This window comes from Salvelinus namaycush, chromosome 3, assembly GCF_016432855.1.
Source record: "Salvelinus namaycush isolate Seneca chromosome 3, SaNama_1.0, whole genome shotgun sequence".
NCBI classification, from domain to species: Eukaryota; Metazoa; Chordata; class Actinopteri; order Salmoniformes; family Salmonidae; genus Salvelinus; species Salvelinus namaycush.
In genome coordinates this window covers 43,065,716-43,092,788 of record NC_052309.1, presented here as the reverse complement: position 1 = coordinate 43,092,788, position 27,073 = coordinate 43,065,716, and the positions used below count along the sequence as shown (strand labels likewise).

The following is a 27,073-nucleotide window of genomic DNA, read 5'->3' as shown; positions in this document are numbered from 1 at the left end:
CCCTTAGAAATCTGGATTCCCAATGAAAACCCATTGAAAAGAGTGACCTCAACAACAAAAAAATTCTGAATGGTTTGTCCTCAGGGTTTCGCCTGCCAAACTCAGACATGATTCAAACAGTTTTAGAGTGTTTTATATCCAAATCTACTAATAATATGCATATCTTAGCTTCTGGGCCTGAGTAGCAGGCAGTTTACTTTGGACACGCTTTTCATCCGGACGTGAAAATACTGCCACCTATATATTACCCCATCCTATAGGCAAAAATTAAAACAGGAAATGCCCGTCTTCAGGTCTATCCAATGCTGGTCTGACCAATCGGATTCCACGCTTCAAGATTGCTTCGATCAAGTGGACTGGGAGATTTTCCAGGTAGCCTCAGACAATAACATTGACGTATACGCTGACTCGATGAGTGGGTTTATTAGCAAGTGCATCGGATATGTTGTACCCACTGTGACTATTGAAACCTTCTCTAACCAGAAACCGTGGATTGATGGCAGCATTCGCTCAAAACTGAAAGCGCTAACCACCGCTTTTAATAATGGCAAGGCGACTGGAAACATGACCGAATACAAACAGTGTAGTTATTCCCTCCGTAAGGAAATCAAACAAGCAAAGCGTCAGTATAGAGTAAAAGTAGAGTCGCAATTCAACGGCTCAGACACGAGATGTATGTGGCAGGGTCCACAGTCAATCAGATTACAAAAAGAAAACCAGTCTTGTCGCGGACATCTTGCTCCTGTTAACCCTCGCAAGACTGCCGGCCCAGACGGCATCCACTAGCCGCGTCCTCAGAGCATGTGCAGACTAGCTGGCTGGTGTGTTTACAGACATATTCAATCAATCCCTGTCCCAGTCTTCTGTCCCCACATGCTTCAAGATGGCCACCATTGTTCTTGTTCCCAAGAAAGCAGAGGTAACTGAACTAAATAACTTTCGCCCCGTAGCACTCACCTCTATCATCATGAAGTGCTTTGAGAGACTAGTCAAGGATCATATCACCTCCAGCCTACCTGACACCCTAGACCCACTCCAATTTGCTTACCGCCCCAATAGGTCCACAGATGACGCAATCGCATGCACACTGCCCTATCCCATCTGGACAAGAGGAATACCTATGTAAGAATGCTGTTCATTGACTACAGCTCAGCATTTAACACCATAGTACCCTCCAAACTCGTCATTAAGCTCAAGACCCTGGGTCTCGACCCCGCCCTGTGCAACTGGGTCCTGGACTTTCTGACGGGCCGTCCCCAGGTGGTGAAGGTAGGAAACATCTCCACCCCGCTGATCCTCATCACTGGGGCCCCACAAGGGTGCGTTCTCAGCCCTCTCCTGTACTCGCTTTTCACCCATGACTGTGTGGCCATGCACGCCTCCAACTCAATCATCAAGTTTGCAGACAACACTACAGTGGTAGGCTTGATTACCAACAACGACGAGACGGCCTACAGGGAGGAGGTGAGGGCCCTCGGAGTGTGGTGTCAGGAAAATAACCTCTCACTCAACATCAACAAAATAAAGAAGATGATCGTGGACTTCAGAAAACGGCAGAGGGAGCACCCCCCCCCCCCATCCACATCGACGGGACAGTAGTGGAGAAGGTGGAAAGTTTTAAGTTCCTCGGCGTACACATCACGGACTAACTGAAATGGTCCACCCATTCAGACAGCATGGTGAAGAGAGCGCAAAAGCGTCTCTTCATCCACAGGAGGCTGAAGAAATTTGTCTTGTCACCTAAAACACTCAACTTTTACAGACGCACAATCGAGAGCATCCTGTCGGGCTGTATCACCTCCTGGTACGGCAACTGCACGGCCTTCAACCGCAAGGCTCTCTTTAGGGTAGTGCTGTCTGCGCAATGCATCACCGGAGACAAACTACCTGCTCTCCAGGACACCTACATACAGCACCCAATGTCACAGGAAGGCCAAAAAGATCATCAAGGACAACAACCACCCGAGCCACTGCCTGTTCTTCCCGCTATCATCCAGAAGGCGAGGTCATTAGAGTTGCATCAAAGCTGGGACCGAGAGCCAGAAGCTGTTTTTCAGTCTCAAGGCCATCAGACTGTTAAACAGCCATCACTGACATTGAGTGGCTGCTGCCAACATACTGGCTCAAATCTCTAGCCACTTTAATAAATGTATTTAATAAAGGTATCACTAGTCACTTTAAATAACGCCACTTTAATAATGTCTACATATCCTACATTACTCATCTCATATGTATATACTGTATTCTATACCATCTTGCCTATGCCGTACGGCCATCGCTCATCAATATTTTATATGTACATATTCTTATTCATCTCTTTACATTTGTGTGTATAATGTAGTCGTTGTGAATGTTATATTACTTGTTAGATATTACTGCACTGTCTGAACTAGAAGCATAAGCATTTCGCTACACTCGCATTAACATCTGCTAACCATGTGTATGTGACCAATAAAATTTGATTTGATGAACAAGCTGTTAATTACGGTAGTGCATCTAAAGCTTCTCCTAAAATGTGTAACTTTCTATTTTGAAAAATTTCTTATCCTTCTTTCTCAGGCTCGTGTCCTCCATCCACGCCATTATGGCCACCACGGCGGGAGTCATCGTCGTGTTGGCGTGCAGAGGTAACATCATGACTGACAGGTAGGTCAGCCAGTAACAAACAGGGGGATGAGTTCCTTGACTCAGGTGGCCCAATCAGTGTGGCCGAAGAAGTCATGTTTTCTTTGTCTGCATAGTTTTTTTTACGCTACACCGCAATGCTTCATGCAAGCAGTTTCAGGACCATAAAAGTAAGAGTTTCTTATTGGACAAGTGCCTAATGAACTCACCCCTGATCTCCCTCTCTTATCATCTGGCCGTTTCTTCATACCTAATGATAAACTGTAGGACATACTATTTACCGAGAGTTTTCATTTATATTTTTCATAGTGGTCTATATACCACCTCGTGTTTAAGTTATTTTAATGCAGGTAAACTGAAATCCATTTGACCTCATTTCTACCAGCATGCCACCTGTGCAACTAGAGGCAAAACTCTAGATCATCTTTAATCCACACACAGAGACTCATACAAAGTTCTCCATTTGGCAAATCTGACCATAAATCTATCCTCCTGATTACAAGCTAAAACCTAAACAAAGTACCAGTGGTCAATGAAAAAGCTGATGCTAACTACAGGACTGTGTTGCTAGCACAGACTGGAATATGTTTTGGGACTCATCTGATGGCATTGAAGAGTTTACCACATTAGTCACCGGCTTCATTAGTAAGTGCATCGATGACGTCGTACATACATATCCCAACCATAAGCCATGGATTACAGGAAGTATCCGCACTGAGCTAAAGGCTAGAGCTGCCGCATTCAAGGAGCGGGACTCTAATCCAGACGCTTATAAGAAATCCCCCCATGACTTCTAACGCCATCAAACAGGCAAAGCGTCAATACTGGAGTAAGCTCGAATCCTACTTTACCGGCTCTGACGCTCGTTGGATGTTGCAGGGCTTGCAAACTATCACGGATTACAAAGGGAAATCCAGCTGCGAGCTGCCCAGTGACGCAAGCCTACCAGACGAGCTAAATGCTTTCTATGCTCGCTTCGAGGCAAGCAACACTGAACCATGCGTGAGAGCACCAGCTGTTCTAGATGACTGTGTGATCATGCTCTCCGTCTCCAATGTGAGTAAGACCTTTTTAAATAGGTTAACATTCAAAGAGTCCGCAGAGCCAAATGGATTACCAGGTTGTGTACTCAGCTGACTCGTCATTTTCAAGATGGTCAGCTAATTCAGCTAAAGCCTGCACCAGCTACAGATATCACCACGCTATCTTATCTAGCTGATATTTCTGTCAAATCAGTTATGGCAGGAGCCAGTGTCTGGAATGTGTTTCATAAGACACTTGTTCTACAACAGCTTGCTATGAAAGTAGCTTGCAACTTAGTTTTAACGTTTCGTCATGTAAATACATGTTACCGTTGAAACCGTGTCAACTGTGAGTTGAATGCCCAGTCTTGAGTCAGCTCCGCTGTCCTATATCACAATGTTCTATAACTGGCTAGTTTTGTCTCATCTCTCCTTATGTCCGCTGTTAGATCTTTCCCGGGGGAGAAATCCCAGAACTAATATCCCTACAGGTGTAGTCTACATGTGGACATTGCACAAACATCGCCTAGCTTGAGTGTAGATCCATATATCAACTAAAAATGTATGTGTGTTTGTTACGAAGACACATTTTTATGCTGTAACTATCATATTGATGTCTATAAAGACCAGTATGCCTACACTTACCGAGCAAATAAAAATCAGTTGTGTGTAGAGCACAACTTCAGCTGTCTAACCAGAACTAGAATGGCATTCTATTAGTCTATTTGGCCGAATCTAAGGATTTGGCTGTCTAAGCACACACTGACATGCACAGTTCTCTGGGTGTGGTTCTGTCTTCAAGTCAAGTGGGTGATGAAGTCCCTTCCATCTATGTAATGTATTACAGGTTATAGAATGGTGCCGTTACATGGCAGGGAGATGAAATGCATGACACTCCATCCAGGATATGACAGACTTTGCCTCAACCCAGCAGAGTTCAATAACTACAAGCAGATGTGAGATGCAGGAGGATGGCACTCTTCTCATACCACTCAGGAGGAAGCTTTGCATCGGTCAGTAGCCTAAAGAGTAATTTGAGACAAGTGCAATTGCTGAACTTATGTAGATATTCTAAACTAAGTGTTTTGATAACTTTAAAGTGTAACAGTTCTATGTAGAATAAACTATACTTCACATAATAATGTGGAAGCGGTGTTATGCTAATATAACAATGTGCAAATATTAGTTGTAATGGTACACATTCGTACCAAACCGTTCAGTATGGTGACCTCTGTTCGGTCCACACTGTGAAACCGAACGAATACATAAAATACGTACATAAAAACGGTAATAAAATAACAAGGCTATATACAAGGAGTACCAGTACAGAGTCAATGTGCAGGGGTACGAGGTAGTTGAGGTAATATGTACATGTCAGTAGGGGTAAAAGTGTCCAGGCAGACAGGATAGATAATAGACAGAGTAGAAACAGTGTGTGTGTGTGTGGTGTCAATATGCGTATGTGTGTGTTGAAGTGTCAGTATAGTATGTGTGAGGTACAGTGCCTTTAGAAAGTATTCACATCCCTTGACTTCTTCTACAATTGTGTTAGCCTGAATTTTAAATGGATTAAATAGAGATTTTTTGTCACTGGCCTACACACAATAAATACCCCATAATGTTAAAGTGGAATTATGTTTTTAAAAATATTGTCAAAAAAGAAAAAAATGTCTTGTGTCAATAAGTATTCAATCCCTTTATGGCAAATAAGTTCAGGAGTAGAAATTGCTTAACAAGTCACATAAATTGCATGGACTCACTCTGTGCAGTAATGGTGTTTAACATGATTTTTGAATGACTACCTCATCTCTTTACCCCCACAAATACAATTATCTGTAAGGTCCCTAAGTCGAGCAGTGAATTTCAAACACAGATTCAACCACAGACGTGGGAGGCTTTCCAATACCTCGCAAAGGACATCTATTGGTACATTTTTTTTTTTTAAAGCAGACATTGAATATCCATTTGAGCATGGTTATTAATTACACTTTGGATGGTGTATTAATATACCCAGTCACTTAAAACACAGGCATCCTTCCTAACTCTGTTGCTGTATCACATCCGGCCATGATTGGGAGTCCCAAAGGGCGGCACACAATTGGCCAAGCGTCGTCCAGGTTTAGCCGGGGTAGGCAATCATTGTCAATGAGAATTTGTTCTTAACTGACTTGCCTAGTTAAATAAAAAAAATAACCTAAATAACAGTGTGAAAAGGAAGCATGTACATAATTGTTTTTCTCCAAAACATGCATCCTGTTTTATAATAAGGCACTAAAGTAAAGTAGCAAAAAATGAGACAAAGAAATTAACTTTATGTCCTGAATACACAGCGTTATGTTTAGGGCAAATCCACCATAACCACACTTCATATTTTTGAGCATGGTGGCTGCATCATGTTATGGTTATGCTTGTCATTGGCAAGGACTATGGAGTGTTTTTGGGATAAAAATAAATGGAATGGAGCTAAGCACAGGCAAATCCAAGAGGAAAACCTGGTTCAGTCTGCTTTCCAACAGAGATTGAGAGACAAATTCACCTTTCATACACTGGAGTTGCTTACCAAGACATTGAATGTTCCTGAATGGCCTAGTTACAGTTTTGACTTAAATCGCATTGAAAATCTATGGCAAGACTTAAATGGCTGTCTGGCAATGATCAACAAACAACTTGAGAGCTTGAAGAATTTGAATGTGCAAATTGTACAATCCAGGTGTGCTCTTAAACTTACCTGTAATCGCTGCCAAAGGTGCTCCTACAAAATATTGACTTAGGGGTGTGAATACTTATGCAAATAAGATATTTCTGTATTCAATTTAATACATTTGCTAACATTTATAAAAACATGTTTTCACTTTGTCATTATGGGGTATTGTGTGTAGATGGGTGCGAAAAACATTTTTAATCCATTTTGAATTGACTAACACAACAAATTGCTTTTGCTTTTTCAATATGGGGTATTATGTGTCGATTGCTGGAAAAAAACATGTAATCAATTTTAGTAAGGGGTATGAATACTTTTTGAAGGCACTGACTGTACAGTTGAAGTCGGAAGTTTACATACACTTATGTTGGAGTCATTTAAAACTAGTTTTTCAACCACTCCACATATTTCTTGTTAACAAACTATAGTTTTGGCAAGTCGGTTAGGACATCTACTTTGACACAAGTCATTTTTCCAACAATTGTTTACAGACAGATTATTTCACTTATAATTCACTGTATCACAATTTCAGTGGGTCAGAGGTTAACAAACACTAAGTTGACTGTGCCTTTAAACAGCTTGGAAAATTCCAGAAAATTATGTCATGGCATTAGAAGCTTCTGATAGGCTAATTTACATCATTTGAGTCAATTGGAGGTGTACCTGTGGATGTATTTCAAGGCCTACCTTCAAACGCAGTGCCTCTTTGCTTGACATCATGGGAAAATCAAAAGAAATCAGCCAACACCTCAGAAAATATATTGTAGACCTCCACAAGTCTGGTTCATCCTTGGGAGCAATTTCCAAATGCCTGAAGGTACCACGTTCATCTATACAAACAACAGTACGTAAGTATAAACACCATGGGACCACGCAGCCATCATACCGCTCAGGAAGGAGATGTATTCTGTCTCCTAGAGATGAACGTACTTTGGTGCGAAAAGTGCAAATCAATCCCAGAACAACAGCAAAGGACCTTGTGAAAATGCTGGAGGAAACGGGTACAAAAGTATCTATATCCACAGTAAAACGAGTCCTATATCGACATGACCTGAAAGGCCGCTCAGCAAGGAAGAAGCCACTGCTCCAAAACTGTCATAAAAAAGCCAGACTACGGTTTGCAACTGCACATTGGGACAAAGACCGTACTTTTTGGAGAAATGTCCTCCGGTCTGATGAAACAAAAATAGAACTGTTTGGCCATAATGACCATCGTTATGTTTGGAGGACAAAGGGGTTGCCTTGCAAGCCGAAGAACACCATCCCAACCGTGAAGCATGGGGGTGGCAGCATCATGTTGTGGGGGTGCTTTGCTGCAGGAGGGACTGGTGCACTTCACAAAATAGATGGCATCATGAGGCAGGAAAATTATGTGGATATATTGAAGCAACATCTCAAGACATCAGTCAGGAAGTTAAAGCTTGGTCACAAATGGGTCTTCCAAATGGACAATGAGCCCAAGCATACTTTCAAAGTTGTGGCAAAATGGCTTAAGGACAACAAAGTCAAGGTATTGGAGTGGCCATCACAAAGCCCTGACCTCAATCCTATAGAAAATTTGTGGGCAGACCTGAAAAGGCGTGTGCGAGCAAGGAGGCCTACAAACCTGACTCAGTTACACCAGCTCTGTCAGGAGGAATGGGCCAAAATTCACCCAACTTATTGTGGGAAGCTTGTGGAAGGCTTCCCGAAATGTTTGACCCAAGTTAAACAATTAAGGCAATGCTACCAAATACTAATTGAGTGTATGTTAACATCTGACCCACTGGGAATGTGATGAAAATAAAAGCTGAAATAAATCATTCTCTCTACTATTATTCTGACATTTCACATTCCTAAAATAAAGTGGTGATCCTAAATGACCTAAGACGTGGAATTTCTACTAGGATTAAATGTCAGGAATTGTGAAACACCAAATACATTTAAACTCAGTTTATGTAAACTTCTGACTTCAACTGTATATGTAGGTAGGGATTAAAGTGACTAGGAAATCAGGATAGATGATAAACAGAGAAGCTGTGTGTGTGTTGGCATGTCTGAATACTTTCTGAATGCCTGTATGGGTAGTGAGTGTGCATAGAGTCAAAAAACAAAAAAAGGAGTAAAATGCAAATAGTAGCCAGGAGTTAGCTCCCTGACATGTTTGAAGAATACACAGGGTCTCTTCAGCCCATCTGTAGAAAAGCGAGGAGGAGTTTGATGAGTGACATTTATTGAAGGGTCATATTACTAAACACGTGTATGTACTGTCTTATTAGTAATCGCCTTATCAAATGTTATGTATTGCATGCTTCGTAAACAACAGGTGTAAAAGTGGCTGAAGAATTGCAACATTTGCCTAGAACTAACGCTGCAGATAGCAATACTGGGTGATTTGAAAAGCCATAGTCAATCAATCAATAATATAATAATAATTTTAAAAAAGTTTATTTTTAATTTACTATCTGTAGAAGCTATGAGAATAGAAAGGTTCAGTACTTTTGTGAAGCATCACAGCACAGTTGAAAAATATATGGCAAATGGAAATCCAAAATGGATGATGTTGAGAGATAGATGGGAGGGGTTGAATGGAGCTGAAGGGTGGGACTAATAACAAGATAAACAATGTAAAACATACGGGGTCTGTAAAATGAATATAGGTTCAGAAATTTAAATAGCACAGTTACAAATAGAAATCAAACTGGATGGACATCAGAAGGAAGGAAGGAAGGAAGGACTAAAAACAAACAAAATATAACTTAGAATAGATTGTCTGTAAAATGTGTATAAGATGTATAAACTGAAGGTAGAAGCCTAAGTGTTTATTAGTTTACTCCAATTGGGGGAGGGGTGGTAGGGTTTGCGGGGAATAATAAAGGTATATTCTTAAAGTATGTATGTCTATATAGGTATGTGTATGTATATATCTGTATATGTATGCTTGCATGTATGTATATGGATATATATATTTACCCCAAAAATATATGGGCGATTGGAAATGATGCAGACAATTACATTGATGGAAGCAACAATCTTTCCGCAATATTAAGCTGATCCACCCCTTTTTTAAATTTTATATTAAAAATAAATAAATAACAGGTGTAAACTAAAGCGTTGTTCACATTGGCAGTTTTGTAGTGACTCCAATCCTATTTATTTGCATATTGGTTATTTTTCCTGCAGTCTGGACAACCAAAAAGCACATGAAATGTCATATTTCAAGCCACATTTCAAACTACCTTAGCTTGCTATATAGCTTCTGAGTGATAGGAACCACGAGCACCACCACGAATCAGTCAACACCACTGCGTGAACACCCGACATTACTACGACAACTAGCGTAGCCATGTCAGCAAATGGCTGCTGTTTGATCACACACACATCTGATTTGGTCACTTGTGACTTGCTATTTGGACAGTCCGTAGTCCAAAACGGATTTTAAAAACCAAACTGATTTTTGCGTTAAGCCTGTAGTGTAAACAAATCTTAACTGTGAAATGCTTATGTACCCATACAGCCATGGAAGCCAACTATAAATGCAAGGTTGAACATAGCCAATCAGAGATCCTGATTTACAGCGAATTCACAAGAGACACGTGCCAGCATGGCATTACTTACTCGGTCCAAGGGAGTAGTCCATTTGCACAGTGGAACATTATCTCAGCCAATCATGGCTAGTGGGAAGGTTCTTGTCTTTTTTCATGGCTAAACCAACTAGGCTTGTAATTTAACAATTTTATTCGTATTTATGGATGGAATACAAGTTTGTTATTAAGGCACATGTTCTAGAAGGCATTTTTGACAAAAAAACATTTTGATAATATGATGCATGTTTACGTTCAAATGCTGCTCCTGTGAAGTAGTGGCATGCGACATACACCTAGTTTCCTGAAACGGGTCATAAATGTGACCAACCTGATTCAAGTGTCTCCCCATTACTCTGAAGCAGAACTGCCACTGCCTCAGCCTTCTGTAACAGCTCCTGATATGGGAGGGGATCCCACAAATTTGCTGAATAAAAAAATCCACCATGTTTTGTTTGTAGCCTGTGAATGGAATGGAATGAAATTAAATGAAATAAAATATTGTCACTCAATAAACATATAGCGAGAAATTTCTGTCTCTAGTTTGGAAGTAATTTATGCTAATAGAGGGAATAGATTCAGGCCGGTGACGCTGACGCCATTACTATGCAACCAGCTGTGTACGTCGCTGAATGCTTGCTGATACAATTTGCTATTTGCTGGCAGAGCCATAGCTGTGTTTGTAGTAGACGAGTACTATCCTTAATTTATTTTTGCACAAGAAAATACACAAACTGAGAACACGTATGTTGTTTTGGGTGAACAGGCGAAGCCCCCGAATGCTAGATACATAATTTTGCAAATCCAGGTTAGTTATCATATCTTTGTCCGAGTTGAAATTAGTTCAACTCAGTTTGAGTTGAAACGTTTTTTGAAACGTTTTTTGAACGCAAGCTGGCTACATCCTATGATTAACGTAAACTCACCGCATTCTGTACAAATGTGCGCAACCGCGACATTCAAACGAGGCTGCAAAGAAAACGAATGGGACTGTAGCGACTGTGTTGACTTCAAAATCTGGGGTGTGAACTACGTTTCTATTCAAGCGTTGATCGACATGGTAATGGCTCTATAGTATTGGAGAAAAGTTTAAAAAACTGACCTTCCGTTACCGTTACATCGTGACGTGTCATGCCGTAACGTACAGCACGCATACAACAACTATTTCCGTCTTACAATCTCTCTCCACCAGGTGTAGCACTTCTCTCATCGTTTAAAAACAAGAAATGGACAATGACGGGGTAAGGGGGGATACCTAGTCATTTTTTGCATTGTCATTGCATGCGATCATCATTCTCAAAGCCGCTGTTTACTCCTAAGATCACTTTAGCACCGCCCTAAAAACCTGATTCAAATTCGACACAAACCTTCAAATAGGTATGTAATGACCCATTATATAAACTTTTTATAGTGTTTTATTTACATTTTAGAGGCGATAAGGTGATAAGTTGGACAGATCGAGTGAAAAAAAGCACTTTTTTTTCTCCTTCTCACTATCACGCATTAGTTTCGCTTCCCCACCTGCCATTTTTTTAAAGACCAGACGGAGCTCATTGCCTTGTTGTATTATGCAGAAACGGGCCGCGTGGGGGTCATGTAATTGATTCTGTTGGAAAGGGGAGAAATTGTGCTTTACAATGGTATTGACATTACAGTTGATCTGGAAGTATTACGTTTTGGGGGCGCTAAAATAAGGTCAATTGTACGGACCAAGACGATGTACAAAAGTGAGTGAGTTTACGTTAGCAAGCTAGTATTTTAGTGCCTGTATTGACGCTAAATGTCAATGAGCTACAGTTGGCTGTTGTTAGCAAGGTTGCTAGCTAACGTGAGCAATGCACATCTTCCTCTGACATGCTACATTACACTTGATGTATTTAGCTAGCTACAGTATCATTCCCCTTTCATCATGTATCATAGCTAGCCTGGCTCGCTAGCACTATCAAATGTTGTATAACCAAAAGTAGCTATTAGCTAGCTAGTACCAGCTATCTACTTAGCTAACATACTCACAAACATCCATTCCTGGCCATCTTTCCATATTGTTGAAATGCATTGGAAGTTTGTACCATCTTTATGGAAGCCCATTTTCACTATTTGCTGAGTGAAATGTGCGTACGTTGCAGACTTGACGACAAGTGTTCACATGGCAGCTGAGTGCGGACCACAATGTGTTGTTTCTGGCCAATTGGGCCTTATTCGCAAAAATAGCCATGTAAGTATCCATACCCAACCATCCATACCCAACCATCCAGTAACTCATGACGAGCTCCCTTACAAAACTTTATGACCAAAATTATCCTATGTATGGAGGAAACACTGTACACCTGGCGACCGCGTCGGCGTGCACTGCGCCCGGCCCGCCACAGGAGTCGCTGGTGCGCGATGGGACAAGGACATCCCTGCCGACCAAACCCTCCCCTAACCCAGACGATGCTGGGCCAATTGTGCGCCCGCCCCATGGGTCTCCCGGTCGCAGCCGGCTGCGACAGAGCCTGGACTTGAACCCAGAATCTCTAGTAACACAGCTAGCACTGCGATTCAGTGCCTTAGACCACTGCGCCACTCGGAAGGCCCTATTTACACTTCTGACTCATATCGATGCCACATAGGCAGTTTTAAATCAGGAGAAGTTGGTTCTATAAGCGGCAGTTGACTTTTAACAGCATCGTTTTCGATTAGCGTCCTTGTCCTGGCTCAGCCAGTGCCTAGCATAGCATAACCTAGCATAGTTTAGCATCCTTATCCCTGTATCTCTATCTTGGCTCGGCCAGTGCTGCTTGGCATTATACTTACACTAATGCTAATAGTCTGATGCAGAGCACTGATGCTGGGTTAGGTCAGACTGCACTGACTCAGGGCAGCCTCCAACCCTGGCCCAGCCGCAGTCAGTGCAATGCCCTGGCTACCTTCTGACCTAACCCAGCATCAGTGCTCTGCTAATCCCCCCCAGGGCTTAATACCCCCACAGCGCAGTGTAGAGCCAGAGTGCATGAGTTACCACTTGCCTGCCAGCCTGTAACATTGCAACACACACACGTGTGTGCCAACTAATGTGCTGTAATCAACTGGGCTAATTGGACTGGGGGGGAGTGTGTGTCATGCGTTTCACCCTCTCCACATTTTTTAATTCCCACGTTTAGGTAATGTTATAAAATTTATGCCAAAAACACTGGACACTTTTATTCCAAGTGACTTCCAGTACAATGTGCTGTATAAGTGTTTTGTATATGTGTGTGATCCTTGTGGGAATGAATTGAACCCATGACCTTGCCCACCTAGCTACTCACTGAACTCGTCAAATAAGAAACTCTTGTTTTCATTGCATAATGGTGTGAAGTAATGAACCCTCCCTTTCCCTCAGGTACTGGCTGGCCACCTACTTTGTCATCTGGTACGGCGTGCCCTACATGACGTACGATATCTACGCCATGTACCTCAGCCACTACTACCGCTTCCGGGTCAAGGGTCACGAGGAGTATACGGAGCACTCGTTGACCACGGTCAACTCGTTTGTCCGCCGTGAGTTCCTGCTGGTGCTCCACCACATCGCGCTGCTCACCATCCTGCTGCCCGTCACCCTGGTCAGTAACACACACTACCTTGGGCTATGCCGAAATGGCACAGTACTTATTGACCAGGAAAACTTGTCAGGTTTTGGATGCCCTGCTGGCCATTCTACTGCCTGTCACTGATGAGGGAGAGGAGGGGAGAGTGATAAAGTGATATGGCCCTTCTGACCATTATGCTGTCCTTCACTCTTGTGAGAGAGAACGGAGAGTGGGAGGAAAGGGGGGGTGAGAGATGTCCTGCTGACCATTCTGCTGCCTGACAGTGAGAGGGAAGGAAGGGTGGATAGAGGGGAAGGAGGATGGCACTGAGAGAGAGATGGCACTAACTCTATTTGGCAAGTGTTTTGAAAATGATACAGGTCAGAGAGTGTGTGAAAGAGACCTGTGTGTAGCCTGTCTAGCTGATATTTTCCTCTCCTTTTAGTTTTCATTACATTGTCTTTCCGTCGACTGCATTTTCGGTCAAGAACACTATCTAATATCCACATAACAACAGATGAGTGTATAATGACAATAATCGAGAGAGAACACACACACCCACACCAGAGTTTCCGTTAGGAAAATGTGGCGCCGGACAATTATGGTAATGTGACCGGGAAGATTTTAATTTACCGCCCATTTGAGAAATTAACCGGACCCATATGCATTGGGTGCATAACCCATTAAGGCGTCCACCCATGGTGCTCAGAATGACAGAAATCACAATTCCATTATGGTAATGCACCTTAACAGAATATTCAACTCATGTAATGAAGCAGCCAATAAAATGTCATTTTCAAACATTTGCCAAAATGCAATTCGCGGGAAAACCCCATTCTAAACAGCGCACCTGATAGCGGTTCCATATGTGATAGAGATGAACATCTCTGTTAGGAACTTTGAAAGAGGGGGAATGTAAAGATGCAACAACTGGGATGGGTTGCTAATATGACTAGAATTGTGCCTTTGGCTTCTGGACAACGACAGAAAGTTGATGTGACAACCAATAGAACAGGAGAGAAATGGCATAGTGGTGGGTCCAATAGGGAAGTATATAATTACTCCTGTCTATACAGAAATAAATGCATTATTCAAAATACTTCACCAGAAAGAATTGAGGATCATTAGCCCGAAATTTGGGCAGTGTGCATGGCAATGGGCCTAACTGATTATTGAGTTGCGGCTGTCAGTGGAAAGCATCTAAAATAAGTGTGAAGATAATGTCTTGAGTAGAATTTAAAATGTTGAGACAAGAAGGGGAGGGGAGTGTGGCGAATCTCTCCAGAATGGCTCAGCTGTCTCCTGCCAATTCTTTCGCATTCATTGTTTCGTTGTGTGAATTGTTTACCCCTTTTTTTTTTTTTATCAATTCACCATTTACATATGTCAGCAGTTGTAAATGTAGCATTAATCTCCGTCATTTGGTTACATTAATTTCTGTTAATGCATGTTAATTAGTAATTTACTGTTCTCATTCTCGGAGTGGAAACATTGTTTGCGGAGTTTACAACTTGCTACACTTGTGAGAAACAAGCTTTGGTTTATTTGGTTTATTTCATAACCATCTTTTACGAGATTTGTCTTTCGTTTGGATTGCTCCATGTGAGCAATGAGCACGTTTGTTTTTCTCTGTCCTGATAATGTTGGGGGAGCGTGGAAATCTAATTAGCATAATACAAAAATCCCCATGAGAATCCGTAAATGTAAACTAAAGATCTCTGTTTTTCTATGTCGCACTTCCGCATCTGCGGTGAAAGGTGACAGAGCTAGAGAGGTGTTCGTCAGACCATGAAACATCCCGAAAATCGGCCTTCTTACAAAATCGTCTGTAGCGTCCAAACGGTTTGGCCTAAACGATCCCGCTATGGAAAGATGAGATTCTCACGAACATGAGGGTTTTCTTCACAAGTGTCAGAAGACTTGTCTTAATGGGGTTAAATACATGTGTGAAGAAAAAAAGTGTGTGTATATGTTTCCTGATCTTATATCTGTCAGATATATAGAAGAAACATTTCAAAACAACCTTTGTGATATTTTTTTGGTACTATATGATGTTCCATGTAGTGAATCTGTTATTCAATGCATTTGTATGGGCTAATAGCAGTAGGGCCAAAACGTATTTATTTAATAATTTTTGTACATATTTTTTTATACTTCAAGGGGTCTTAAAATTCTAAATCAATTAGCTTAATGCTCCTTGGTATAACTTTATGTCACGTTCCTGACCTATTGTTCCTTTTTCTTTTATTTATTTAGTTGGTCAGGGCGTGAGTTGGGGTGGGTTGTCTTTGTGTGTTTTTTGTATTGTCTAGGGTGTTGTATGGTTTAGGGGGTTAAGTAGAGTAGATGGTTTAGTGTTCAGTGTAGGTGTCTAGGAGAGTCTATGGTTGCCTGAATTGGTTCTCAATCAGAGACAGCTGGTTATTGTTGTCTCTGATTGGGAGCTATATTTAAGGCAGCCATGGGCTTTAGCTGGTTGTGGGTAATTGTCTATGTGTAGTGTTTGTGTCAGCACTATTTGTCTGTATAGCTTCACGGTCGTCAGTTTGTTATTTTGTTAGTTTGTGTATAGTTGTTAGTTTCTTGTTTTTTCTCTCTTCTAAAATAAAAGAAGATGTATTTTGCAAACGCTGCGCCTTGGTCCACTTTCTCACAAGAAGACGATCGTGACAGAATTACCCACCAAACCAGGACCAAGCAGTGTGAAAGGATGGAACAGCGCTTAGTGGAGGAATGGACCCGGGAAAAGGATGAGTGGAGAACAACCTGGGAAGAGATAGACAGGTGGGCGTGCGATCCAGAGAAAGTGCCGGAGCCTGCCTGGGATTCGCTGGAGCAGTGCGAGGAGGGTTACAGGATTATGGAGCTGGAGAAAGGAGCACGAAGGCGCGGTAGGAAGCCCTCGAGGAAACGCCAAAAATTTCTTGGGGAGGGGCTCATGGGGAGTGTGGCGAGTCCAGATAGGAGATCTGCGTCAACTTCCCGTGCTACCCGTGAGGACCCTAAGAAGGAACCTGAGCCAGTCGGGCTGATATTGGAGGTGAGCAATGGGAATGATACAGAGACTGTTAAGGATTTATTGGGGAGGTTGGAGGAGAGTGAAATGAGGGAGCTGCTGTGTTGGTGCGTGAGGCACAAAATCCACCCGACAGAGCGTGTGCGGGAAGTGATGTTACCTGAGTCAGCTCTCCATGCTCGTCCTGAGGTGCGTGCTAACCGTCTGGGAATGACAGTCCCACGAACCAGGCCTCCTGTACGCCTCCCTAGTCCTGCACCTCCTGCAGCAGTTCCACGTACTAACTCTCCTGTGGCAGCCCCTCGTACCAGTCCTCCAGTTCCGTCACCACGCACCAAGCCTTTTGTGCGTCTCCAGAGTCCAGTACGTCTTGTTTCTCCTCCCCGCACTAGCCCTGAGATGCGTGTCCCCAGCCCGGTACCACCAGTTCCGGCACCACGCACTAGGCCTAATGTGCGTCTCCAGGGTCCAGTATGCCCTGTTCCTCCTCCCCGCACTAGCCCTGAGATGCGTGTCCCCAGCCCGGTACCACCAGTTCCGGCACCACGCACTAGGCCAAATGTGCGTCTCCAGGGTCCAGTATGCACTGTTCCTTCTCCCCGTACTCGCCCTGATGTGCGTGCCCTCAGCCCGGTACCACCAGTGCCGGTACCACGCACCAGGCCTATAGTACGCTTTGAGAGTTCAGTGTGCCCTGTTGTTGTTCCCCGCACTAGCCTGAAGGTGCGTGTCCTTAGCCCGGTACCTCCAGTTCCGGCACCACGCACCAGGCCTACAGTGCGTCTCAGCCGGCCAGAGTCTGCCGTCTGCCCAGCGGCGTCTGAACTGCCCGTCTGCCCAGCGGCGTCTGAACTGCCCGTCTGCCCAGCGGCGTCTGAACTGCCCGTCTGCCCAGCGGCGTCTGAACTGCCCGTCTGCCCAACGGTGCCTGAACTGCCCGTCTGCCCAACGGCGCCTGAACTGCCCGTCTGCCCAACGGCGCCTGAACTGCCCGTCTGCCAAGCGGCGCCTGAACTGCCCGTCTGCCCAACGCCGTCTGAACTGTCCGTCTGCCAAGCGCCGCATGAACTGCCCGTCTGTATTGAGCCTGCAAAGCCGCCCGTCTGCCATGAGCCTGCAAAGCCGCCCGTCTGCCATGAGCCTACAGAGCCGTCCGCCAGACAGGAGCCGCTAGAGCCTTCCGCCAGACAGGAGCCGCTAGAGTCTTCCGCCAGACAGGAGCAGCCAAAGCCTTCCGCCAGACCGGATCAGCCAGAGCCTTCCGCCAGACCGGATCAGCCAGAGCCTTCCGCCAGACCGGATCAGCCAGAGCCTTCCGCCAGACCGGATCAGCCAGAGCCTTCCGCCAGACCGGATCAGCCAGAGCCTTCCGCCAGACCGGATCAGCCAGAGCCTTCCGCCAGACCGGATCAGCCAGAGCCGTCAGCGAGCCTTGAGCAGCCAGATCCGTCAGCCAGCCATGAGCAGCCAGATCCGTCAGCCAGCCATGAGCAGCCAGATCCGTCAGCCAGCCATGAGCAGCCAGATCCGTCAGCCAGCCATGAGCAGCCAGATCCGTCAGCCAGCCATGAGCAGCCAGATCCGTCAGCCAGCCATGAGCAGCCAGATCCGTCAGCCAGCCATAAGCCGTCCAGCCAGGATCCGCCAGAGCCGTCATCCAGCCAGGATCCGCCAGAGCCGTCATCCAGCCAGGATCCGCCAGAGCCGTCATCCAGCCAGGATCCGCCAGCCAGCCAGGATCCGCCAGAGCCAGCCAGCCAGGATCCGCCATCCAGCCAGGATCCGCCATCCAGCCAGGAGCCGTCCCTCAGTCCGGAGCTGCCGTCCCTCAGTCCGGAGCTGCCCCTTATCCTGGTGCTGCCCCTTATCCTGGTGCTGCCCCTTATCCTGGTGCTGCCCCTTATCCTGGTGCTGCCCCTCAGTCCGGTGCTGCCCCTCAGTCCGGTGCTGCCCCTCAGTCCGGTGCTGCCCCTCAGTCCGGTGCTGCCCCTCAGTCCGGTGCTGCCCCTCAGTCCGGTGCTGCCCCTTAGTCCGGTGCTGCCCCTTAGTCCGGTGCTGCCCCTTAATCCAGTGGGGTTAATGTGGAGGGTGGCCATTTGGAGGAGGCTACGAAAGCGGGTAGTGACTATGGTGGGGTGGGGACCACGACCAGTGCCAGAGCCGCCACCGTGGACAGACGCCCACCCAGACCCTCCCCTAGACTTTATGCTGGTGCGCCCGGAGTTCGCACCTTAAGGGGGGGGTTATGTCACGTTCCTGACCTATTGTTCCTTTTTCTTTTATTTATTTAGTTGGTCAGGGCGTGAGTTGGGGTGGGTTGTCTTTGTGTGTTTTTTGTATTGTCTAGGGTGTTGTATGGTTTAGGGGGTTAAGTAGAGTAGATGGTTTAGTGTTCAGTGTAGGTGTCTAGGAGAGTCTATGGTTGCCTGAATTGGTCCTCAATCAGAGACAGCTGGTTATTGTTGTCTCTGATTGGGAGCCATATTTAAGGCAGCCATGGGCTTTAGCTGGTTGTGGGTAATTGTCTATGTGTAGTGTTTGTGTCAGCACTATTTGTCTGTATAGCTTCACGGTCGTCAGTTTGTTATTTTGTTAGTTTGTGTATAGTTGTTAGTTTCTTGTTTTTTCTCTCTTCTAAAATAAAAGAAGATGTATTTTGCAAACGCTGCGCCTTGGTCCACTTTCTCACAAGAAGACGATCGTGACACTTTAAAACAATTCCATATGGCTTAGTGGAACCTCAAGGACTTAGACTCGTATGGGTTAACATCTAATGTGAATGATATTAAAACTATAATTCCTCAAAGTATACTACTTGAAAAATCTTTCCAACAATCTCCCTCTCGATAATCCTCAATGTGAAGTTCTAGGCCTGCATTGGCCTATAGGCTATGAGTTCCATGCTCTCATTTCTTTAGCCGCCAATGGATCACGTATCAATGTGTCCCTATGGCAGAAGGCTGGTGATCTCGCATTAGTTCCAAATTTTATGATTGACCACGTGACAATGATTTTGAGAAATGCATAACTGGCACACAGAATGGTAGAAATGGTAGGATAAATTCTAAGCTTCCCCAAACCTGAAACTCACGCTCTGCCAATGAAGTAATAATTGCGTCCATGCTCCCATGGTCAGATTTTGCCAATAGGTTACTTTGAAGCAGAGTAAGACATTCCTCATAATATTAAATAAAACATTCTGATTTAAAAAAATTAACTGTTTTCAAAATGCGTACTGCCTCCAGCTCACATTGTAAAGTGGTGGGTGACGTGCTGATAGCCTGTTGCCTGCACTTGAATGGGAGGCTAGCTTTAATTACTAGTTGAGAAATAAAAATAATAGCTATTTTGAAAAATGTTGCACCAAAACAGTTTTCAGCACGTGGTTGCATTTAGAATTGTGCAATTAATTGGCTTTTAAAAGCACATGTTTTATTCCAGCTGCAGGAGAAATCCCACTGAAAATAGGCTCTGAATGCTGTGCGCTTGTGATAGTTGTTGGTTAAATAAGATACGTGATGGCTAACAAAAATACACAGTCTAAAGTAATTCCACTAAATTATGCAAATGAACCTATATACCGATAAGCCTGAAGGTCAAATGCATTTACATCAACTGGTATTTCCATCAATTAATAAAAAGCATTAGTTTACAATGGGATTTGTTTTTCCGGCAACAGTTTTATTTATAGGCTTTTCATTACATTTTTGGGGACAAAAGCCGGCAATTGCCCGCTAAAGAAAACCCTGAGATCTCGCTCGCTTGCGCCATCACTCACTCACTCTCACACACACACACACACGTGTCGTATTAGCGGCAGGTAGCCTAGTGGTTAGAGTGTTGGACTAGTAACCAAACGGTTGCAAGATCGAATCCCCGAGCTGACAAGGTAAAAATATGTCGTTCTCGCCCCTGAACAAGGCAGTTAACCCACTGTTCCTAGGCCGTCATTGAAAATAAGAATTTGTTCATAACTGACTTGCCTAGTTAAATAAAGGTAAAATAAGAAATTGTGTCCATTTCATGTAGAGAGAAGGTCAAGTGCATTGGAAACCTGGCATCTTAGTTTTCAGTGGCTTTCAATGGTGATATGAGATCACCTTACCCTACACCTCCATTATTCAGGCTCCAGCTGCTGTGATCCTCCTCTCATCTCCTTCTCCTCCTCCCTTGCTCCCTGCTTCGTTCCCCTCCCACACAAGTCAGGTCACACACACTGGGTCCAGCAGGCAGGTACAGGGCGTAGGTAGGTATAGTGTTACATGGCAGCAGTTTGTGCTGCAGGTCATTCTTCCATTGGGCAGATGGCAGAGCTGGTGTCTGGGCCGCACACACTACTGGTTTATTCATCATCACATAACACACACAGAGCCCTCTGTTGGGCATCCTCTCTGTCTGCAGCTTCCATCAATGCTCGTCCATACATTTACTAATTTACTCATTGGAATCTATTCCCTTACCTTAACGTCTGGTCTTATGGCATAAGTCTGGGTCGTGTTCATTGTTGCATGCCACGGAAACCTTTTGCCACGAAATGTGAGTGTTTCTTGTTGGAAAAGTCCAGAGTTCCTCTCAGTTTCAGTCCATTTTCTTTTGTTTGTTGCCTGATGAACATGACCCTGGGCCTGGTTTGTCCTCTGTTGGCCAAGTTGGTTTGTAGCCTTGTTGGTGTTATTGAGCTGTGTCCTGACTTGTGTTTTTGTATGTGCAGCCCTAGGGACAGTCAATTTGCATACAAGTCCTAAAGTACCGAGGGCCATTTTGGATGGGTGTGTGTGTATCTCTGTGTGTACGTAGTCTTGTTTCAGATTGTTGTAACTGTGTGCCGTCTCCCTCCCTGTGCCTTTCAGTTCTTCAGGATGGACCAGGGCGATTACTTCATCGGCTGCCTGTTCCTCACAGAGCTCAGCACGCCCTTCGTCTCCTTAGGGAAGATCCTCATCCAGGTGAGAAAGACGCGCACACACATTAGAACACCCTAATCACCACTTATAACAACCATGTATACACACCAAGGTTTCCGTTGGCCAAAAGCCGGTTATTACAGGCTAATAAAAAAAATCTACACCGGCCAATTGCCGGGAGAAGAAAAAATCCTATTGCGAAATAATGATTTTTAGCCTGTTCATTGATTGTAATACCAGTCTATCGGTCTGTAGGTAAATTTGCATGATGTTGTGAAATGAAATTGGCGCGTGTACAGTATATTTGTTCTGAATCTTGTTGATCACACGCGTACAGATACAGAGCCTTGGTGTGGAAAATCGGAAGGCGGGCTTCATCAGCATGTCACACACCACTGCAATGAGCTGGAGGCAACATGCATTTTGAAAACATAAAGCTACTTAATAGTTTGAAACTTGAAACTTTTACTACATATTATGAGGCATGTCTTACCTTGCTTCAAAGTAGCTTCGCCAAAATCGGACCATATCCGTGGAGGCAATTGTTTCAAATCAACTTTCTTACATTGTCCAGTAGCCAAAAGCACAATCCTAGTCATATTAGCAACCCATGCTAGGTGTTGCCTATTAGCTCTCCCCTCTTTCAAGATTACGTATATTTCAATCTCATGAAACCGCTCACATGTGCAATCCGCTTTAGACAAGGGTGTTTTCCCGCTAATTGCATTATGGAACGAACATTTGTGGGTAGCCTACTGCCTTGTGTGCATTGCTGCGCGCATAATGTGAACAAGCAATAGTATATAGCTAAATGTTCTGATCTGTTGCATCAGACTCATTTGGTTAAAAAAAATATATATATATATTCATGTAGCCTAGGCCTACTGGTTCATCTATCATCCTACATCTGTCCCAGAGTGTTTGGAATAGGCTTTTTCTTTATTGACAAGCTGACCAATAGAATAGGTTAACTTTTCTACTATGGGGGATAGTAGACTGACATATGCTAGTGATTTTGCTGTTTCGTTACTTGTCTTGTTGGCTGAGGGAAAGTAAATGTGAACAGTTATTCTATGATCAAAAGTGCACGTCAGAATTAGGTAAGAAGGATCACCCGTCGTTGCATCCTCGACTTGCATGTTCTGTTAATATTAATGACCATAATCTAAATGTGATTTCTGTCATTCTGAGCACCAATGGGTGGACGCCCTAATCAGGTTACCACCCTATGGATATGGGTCCGGTAAATTTAAAATGCTGCCGGTCAAATGTCCGGCGCCACATTTTCCTTACGGAAACCCTGATACACACACACCAGTATCTCCACCTAACAATGTGTATATATAGGTATCTGCCAAAATAAAGGAAACTCTTGAGTAAATGAGGGATACAAAGTATATTGAAAGGTGTTTCCAAACAGTTAAGCAATTAAAACATCCCATTATGCATAGGGTCATGTATAAAAATGCCCAGTTGCTCATTATTTTGGCTATCATGGCTAGAAGTGATCTAACTGACTTTGGAAGAGAGGTCTCAAAGGAGCATAGAGGGTTCAAAGGGTGGGTCTGTGTGTCTGTCTCGGTCTCTGTCTGTGTGTCTGTCTCGGTCTCGGTCTCTGTCTGTCTGTGTGTCTGTCTCGGTCTCTGTCTGTCTCGGTCTCTGTCTGTCTCGGTCTCTGTCTGTCTCGGTCTCTGTATGTCTGTGTGTCTGTCTCGGTCTCTGTCTCTGTCTGTGTGTCTGTCTCGGTCTCTGTCTGTGTGTCTGTCTCGGTCTCTGTCTGTGTGTCTGTCTCGGTCTGTGTCTCGGTCTCTGTCTGTGTCTCTGTCTGTGTCTGTGTGTCTGTCTCTGTCTGTGTCTCGGTCTCTGTCTGTCTGTGTCTGTCTCTGTCTGTCTCGGTCTCTGTCTGTGTGTCTGTCTCGGTCTCTGTCTGTGTGTCTGTCTCGGTCTCTGTCTGTGTGTCGGTCTCGGTCTCTGTCTGTGTGTCGGTCTCTGTCTGTGTGTCGGTCTCTGTCTCTGTCTGTGTGTCGGTCTCGGTCTCTGGCTGTGTGTCGGTCTCGGTCTGTCTGTGTCTGTGTGTCTGTCTGTGTCTCGGTCTCTGTCTGTGTGTCTGTCTCGGTCTCTGTCTGTGTGTCTGTCTCGGTCTCTGTCTGTGTGTCTGTCTCGGTCTCTGTCTGTGTGTCTGTCTCGGTCTCTGTCTGTGTGTCTGTCTCGGTCTCTGTCTGTGTGTCTGTCTCGGTCTCTGTCTGTGTGTCTGTCTCGGTCTCTGTCTGTGTGTCTGTCTCGGTCTCTGTCTGTGTGTCTGTCTCGGTCTCTGTCTGTGTGTCTGTCTCTGTCTGTGTCTGTGTCTCTGTCTGTCTCGGTCTCTGTCTGTGTGTCTGTCTCGGTCTCTGTCTGTGTGTCTGTCTCGGTCTCTGTCTGTGTGTCTGTCTCGGTCTCTGTCTGTGTGTCTGTCTCGGTCTCTGTCTGTCTCGGTCTCTGTCTGTGTGTCTGTCTCGGTCTCTGTCTGTGTGTCTGTCTCGGTCTCTGTCTGTGTGTCTGTCTCGGTCTCTGTCTGTGTGTCTGTCTCGGTCTGTGTCTCGGTCTCTGTCTGTCTCTGTCTGTGTCTGTGTGTCTGTCTGTGTCTCGGTCTCTGTCTGTGTCTCGGTCTCTGTCTGTGTCTCGGTCTCTGTCTGTCTCTGTCTGTGTCTGTGTGTCTGTCTGTGTCTCGGTCTCTGTCTGTGTGTCTGTGTCTCGGTCTCTGTCTGTGTGTCTGTCTCGGTCTCTGTCTGTGTCTCTGTCTGTGTCTCGGTCTCTGTCTGTGTGTCTGTCTCGGTCTCGGTCTCTGTCTGTGTGTCTGTCTCGGTCTCTGTCTGTGTGTCTGTCTCGGTCTCTGTCTGTGTGTCTGTCTCGGTCTCTGTCTGTGTGTCTGTCTCGGTCTCTGTCTGTGTGTCTGTCTCGGTCTCTGTCTGTGTGTCTGTCTGTGTGTCTGTCTCGGTCTCTGTCTGTGTGTCTGTCTCGGTCTCTGTCTGTGTGTCTGTCTCGGTCTCTGTCTGTGTGTCTGTCTCGGTCTCTGTCTGTGTGTCTGTCTCTGTCTGTGTCTGTGTGTCGGTCTCTGTCTGTGTCTGTGTCTCGGTCTCTGTCTGTCTCTGTGTGTCTGTCTCTGTCTGTGTCTCGGTCTCTGTCTGTGTCTCGGTCTCTGTCTGTGTGTCTGTCTCTGTCTGTGTCTCGGTCTCTATCTGTGTGTCTGTCTCGGTCTCTGTCTGTGTGTCGGTCTCGGTCTCTGTCTGTGTGTCGGTCTCGGTCTGTCTCTGTCTGTGTGTCTGTCTCTGTCTGTGTCTCGGTCTCTGTCTGTGTGTCTGTCTCGGTCTCTGTCTGTGTGTCTGTCTCGGTCTCTGTCTGTGTGTCTGTCTCGGTCTCTGTCTGTGTGTCGGTCTCGGTCTCTGTCTGTGTGTCGGTCTCGGTCTCTGTCTGTGTGTCGGTCTCGGTCTCTGTCTGTGTGTCGGTCTCGGTCTCTGTCTGTGTGTCTGTCTCGGTCTCTGTCTGTGTGTCTGTCTCGGTCTCTGTCTGTGTGTCTGTCTCGGTCTCTGTCTGTGTGTCTGTCTCGGTCTCTGTCTGTGTGTCTGTCTCTGTCTGTCTGTGTCTCGGTCTCTGTCTGTCTGTGTCTGTCTCTGTCTGTCTCTGTCTGTGTCTGTGTGTCTGTCTCTGTCTGTGTCTCGGTCTCTGTCTGTGTGTCTGTCTCGGTCTCTGTTTGTGTGTCGGTCTCTGTCTGTGTGTCGGTCTCGGTCTGTCTGTGTCTGTGTGTCTGTCTGTGTCTCGGTCTCTGTCTGTGTGTCGGTCTCGGTCTCTGTCTGTGTGTCGGTCTCGGTCTGTCTGTGTCTGTGTGTCTGTCTGTGTCTCGGTCTCTGTCTGTGTGTCGGTCTCGGTCTCTGTCTGTGTGTCGGTCTCTGTCTGTGTGTCGGTCTCGGTCTCTGTCTGTGTGTCGGTCTCGGCCTCTGTCTGTGTCTCGGTCTCGGTCTCTGTCTGTCTGTGTCTGTCTCTGTCTGTGTCTCGGTCTCTGTCTGTGTGTCTGTCTCGGTCTCTGTCTGTGTGTCGGTCTCTGTCTGTGTGTCGGTCTCGGTTTCTGTCTGTGTGTCGGTCTCGGTTTCTGTCTGTGTGTCGGTCTCGGTTTCTGTCTGTGTGTCGGTCTCGGTCTCTGTCTGTGTGTCGGTCTCTGTCTGTGTGTCGGTCTCGGTCTCTGTCTGTGTGTCGGTCTCGGTCTCTGTCTGTGTGTCGGTCTCGGCCTCTGTCTGTGTGTCGGTCTCGGCCTCTGTGTGTCGGTCTCTGTGTGTGTGTCATCGGATCTCAACCCAATTGAGTTTCAGCAGCGCCTGAGACAGCGTGTTCCATCAACAAAACACCAAATTATAGAATGATGTTGCATCCCTCCAATAAAGTTCCATACACTTGTAGAATCTATGCCAAGGCGTGTTGAAGCTGATCTGGCGGCTCATGGTGGCCACGCCCTATTAAGACGCTTTATGTTGGTGTTTCCTTTATTTGTACTAGTATCCATACAGCTACTCACTAAATAAACACTCCTGGTATATGTTTATCACTAAAAGAGCAAAGAGCAGGCAGCCTGCTTGGTCTCTAGCTCACTTTCTGCTGACTTCTGACTCTTCATTCAGTAGGGCCACTCTCTACTCTCTTACTTAGTGTCCTCTGGTGGACTGGTCGGGTACTGCAGAGCCACTGTCATAACACACAAGACCACACATGGGCACTGTTAGAATGCCTCCTTCGCTTCCTGTAATAGTGTATCTATCAACAGATCTACCATGATGCATGGGTACCACTTCATAGCTTTCACCAGTCCAGTCTTCAGATCAGTGATTACATCATGGAGGGAGGAAGGAAGAATGTATTTTCAAAGTATTCAAACAGGTCCAGGGATTCCAGCCCAGTTTTGCTCACTTAGAATTTCAAGACTGTTTGACCATATAATGACCTTTTTTCTCCCTCTTTGTCTCCTTTCAATATTCTCCCAACACATCTCTCCCTCCATCCTCCTCTCCTCTTGTTTCTCACAGCTGGGTCTGCAGGACTGCTGGATCCATAAGGCCAATGGGGGCATGGTGTTGCTCAGCTTCTTCTCGTGTCGAATCGCCCTCTTTCCCTACATGTACTGGGTCTACGGCCGTCACTACGGCATCCCCATCTACGGCGTGCCCTTCCACCTGACACTGTCGGTCAACCTGGGCAGCCTGTGTATCCTGGCGCCGCAGGTCTACTGGTTCGTGCTGCTCTGCCGCAAGGGCTGGCGGCTCTACCAGCGCCAGTGTCACTCCACCGCTGCTGCCGGCAGCCAGGACTCCTCCCCCCTGCCCCCACCTAGCCCCCCCTCCCTCACGGACAACCAACCCAAGGGAAACCATTAGAGCTGGAGAGCTCACTCCGTCACCATCGTGCTCTCTCTGTTCTTTCTCGGTTCTCTCTACTCTATATGCGCTCGAGTCACACAAAAATGAACCACCATCGACTACTACTTCTACTGCAGAAGCACTTCGGCTACATACCACAGTCTCCCCAAAACTACAACCGTTACTACTATGATTACACTGCTACTGCTCCTCCTCCCCCTGAGCCCCCACCCCCATGTTTCCATTTTGCTTCGATACTACTGATCGCTCCATGTCCAGTGCAAGCTCTACTCAATTTTTTTGTGGGGGGGGG

General features: G+C 45.4%; 1 protein-coding gene across 1 annotated transcript in view; it reads left to right on the top strand.

The window, feature by feature from the left end:
* LOC120043881 (ceramide synthase-like) overlaps positions 1-26,778 on the top strand; it is a 39,072-nt gene extending 12,294 nt beyond the window's left edge. The window contains exons 2-5 of the mRNA XM_038988486.1: positions 2,560-2,646; positions 13,276-13,495; positions 21,329-21,424; positions 26,431-26,778. Coding sequence (XP_038844414.1) covers positions 2,560-2,646; positions 13,276-13,495; positions 21,329-21,424; positions 26,431-26,778 — 751 coding nt within the window. The remainder of the gene's footprint in view (positions 1-2,559; positions 2,647-13,275; positions 13,496-21,328; positions 21,425-26,430) is intronic.
* The last annotated feature ends 295 nt before the right edge of the window (positions 26,779-27,073 follow it).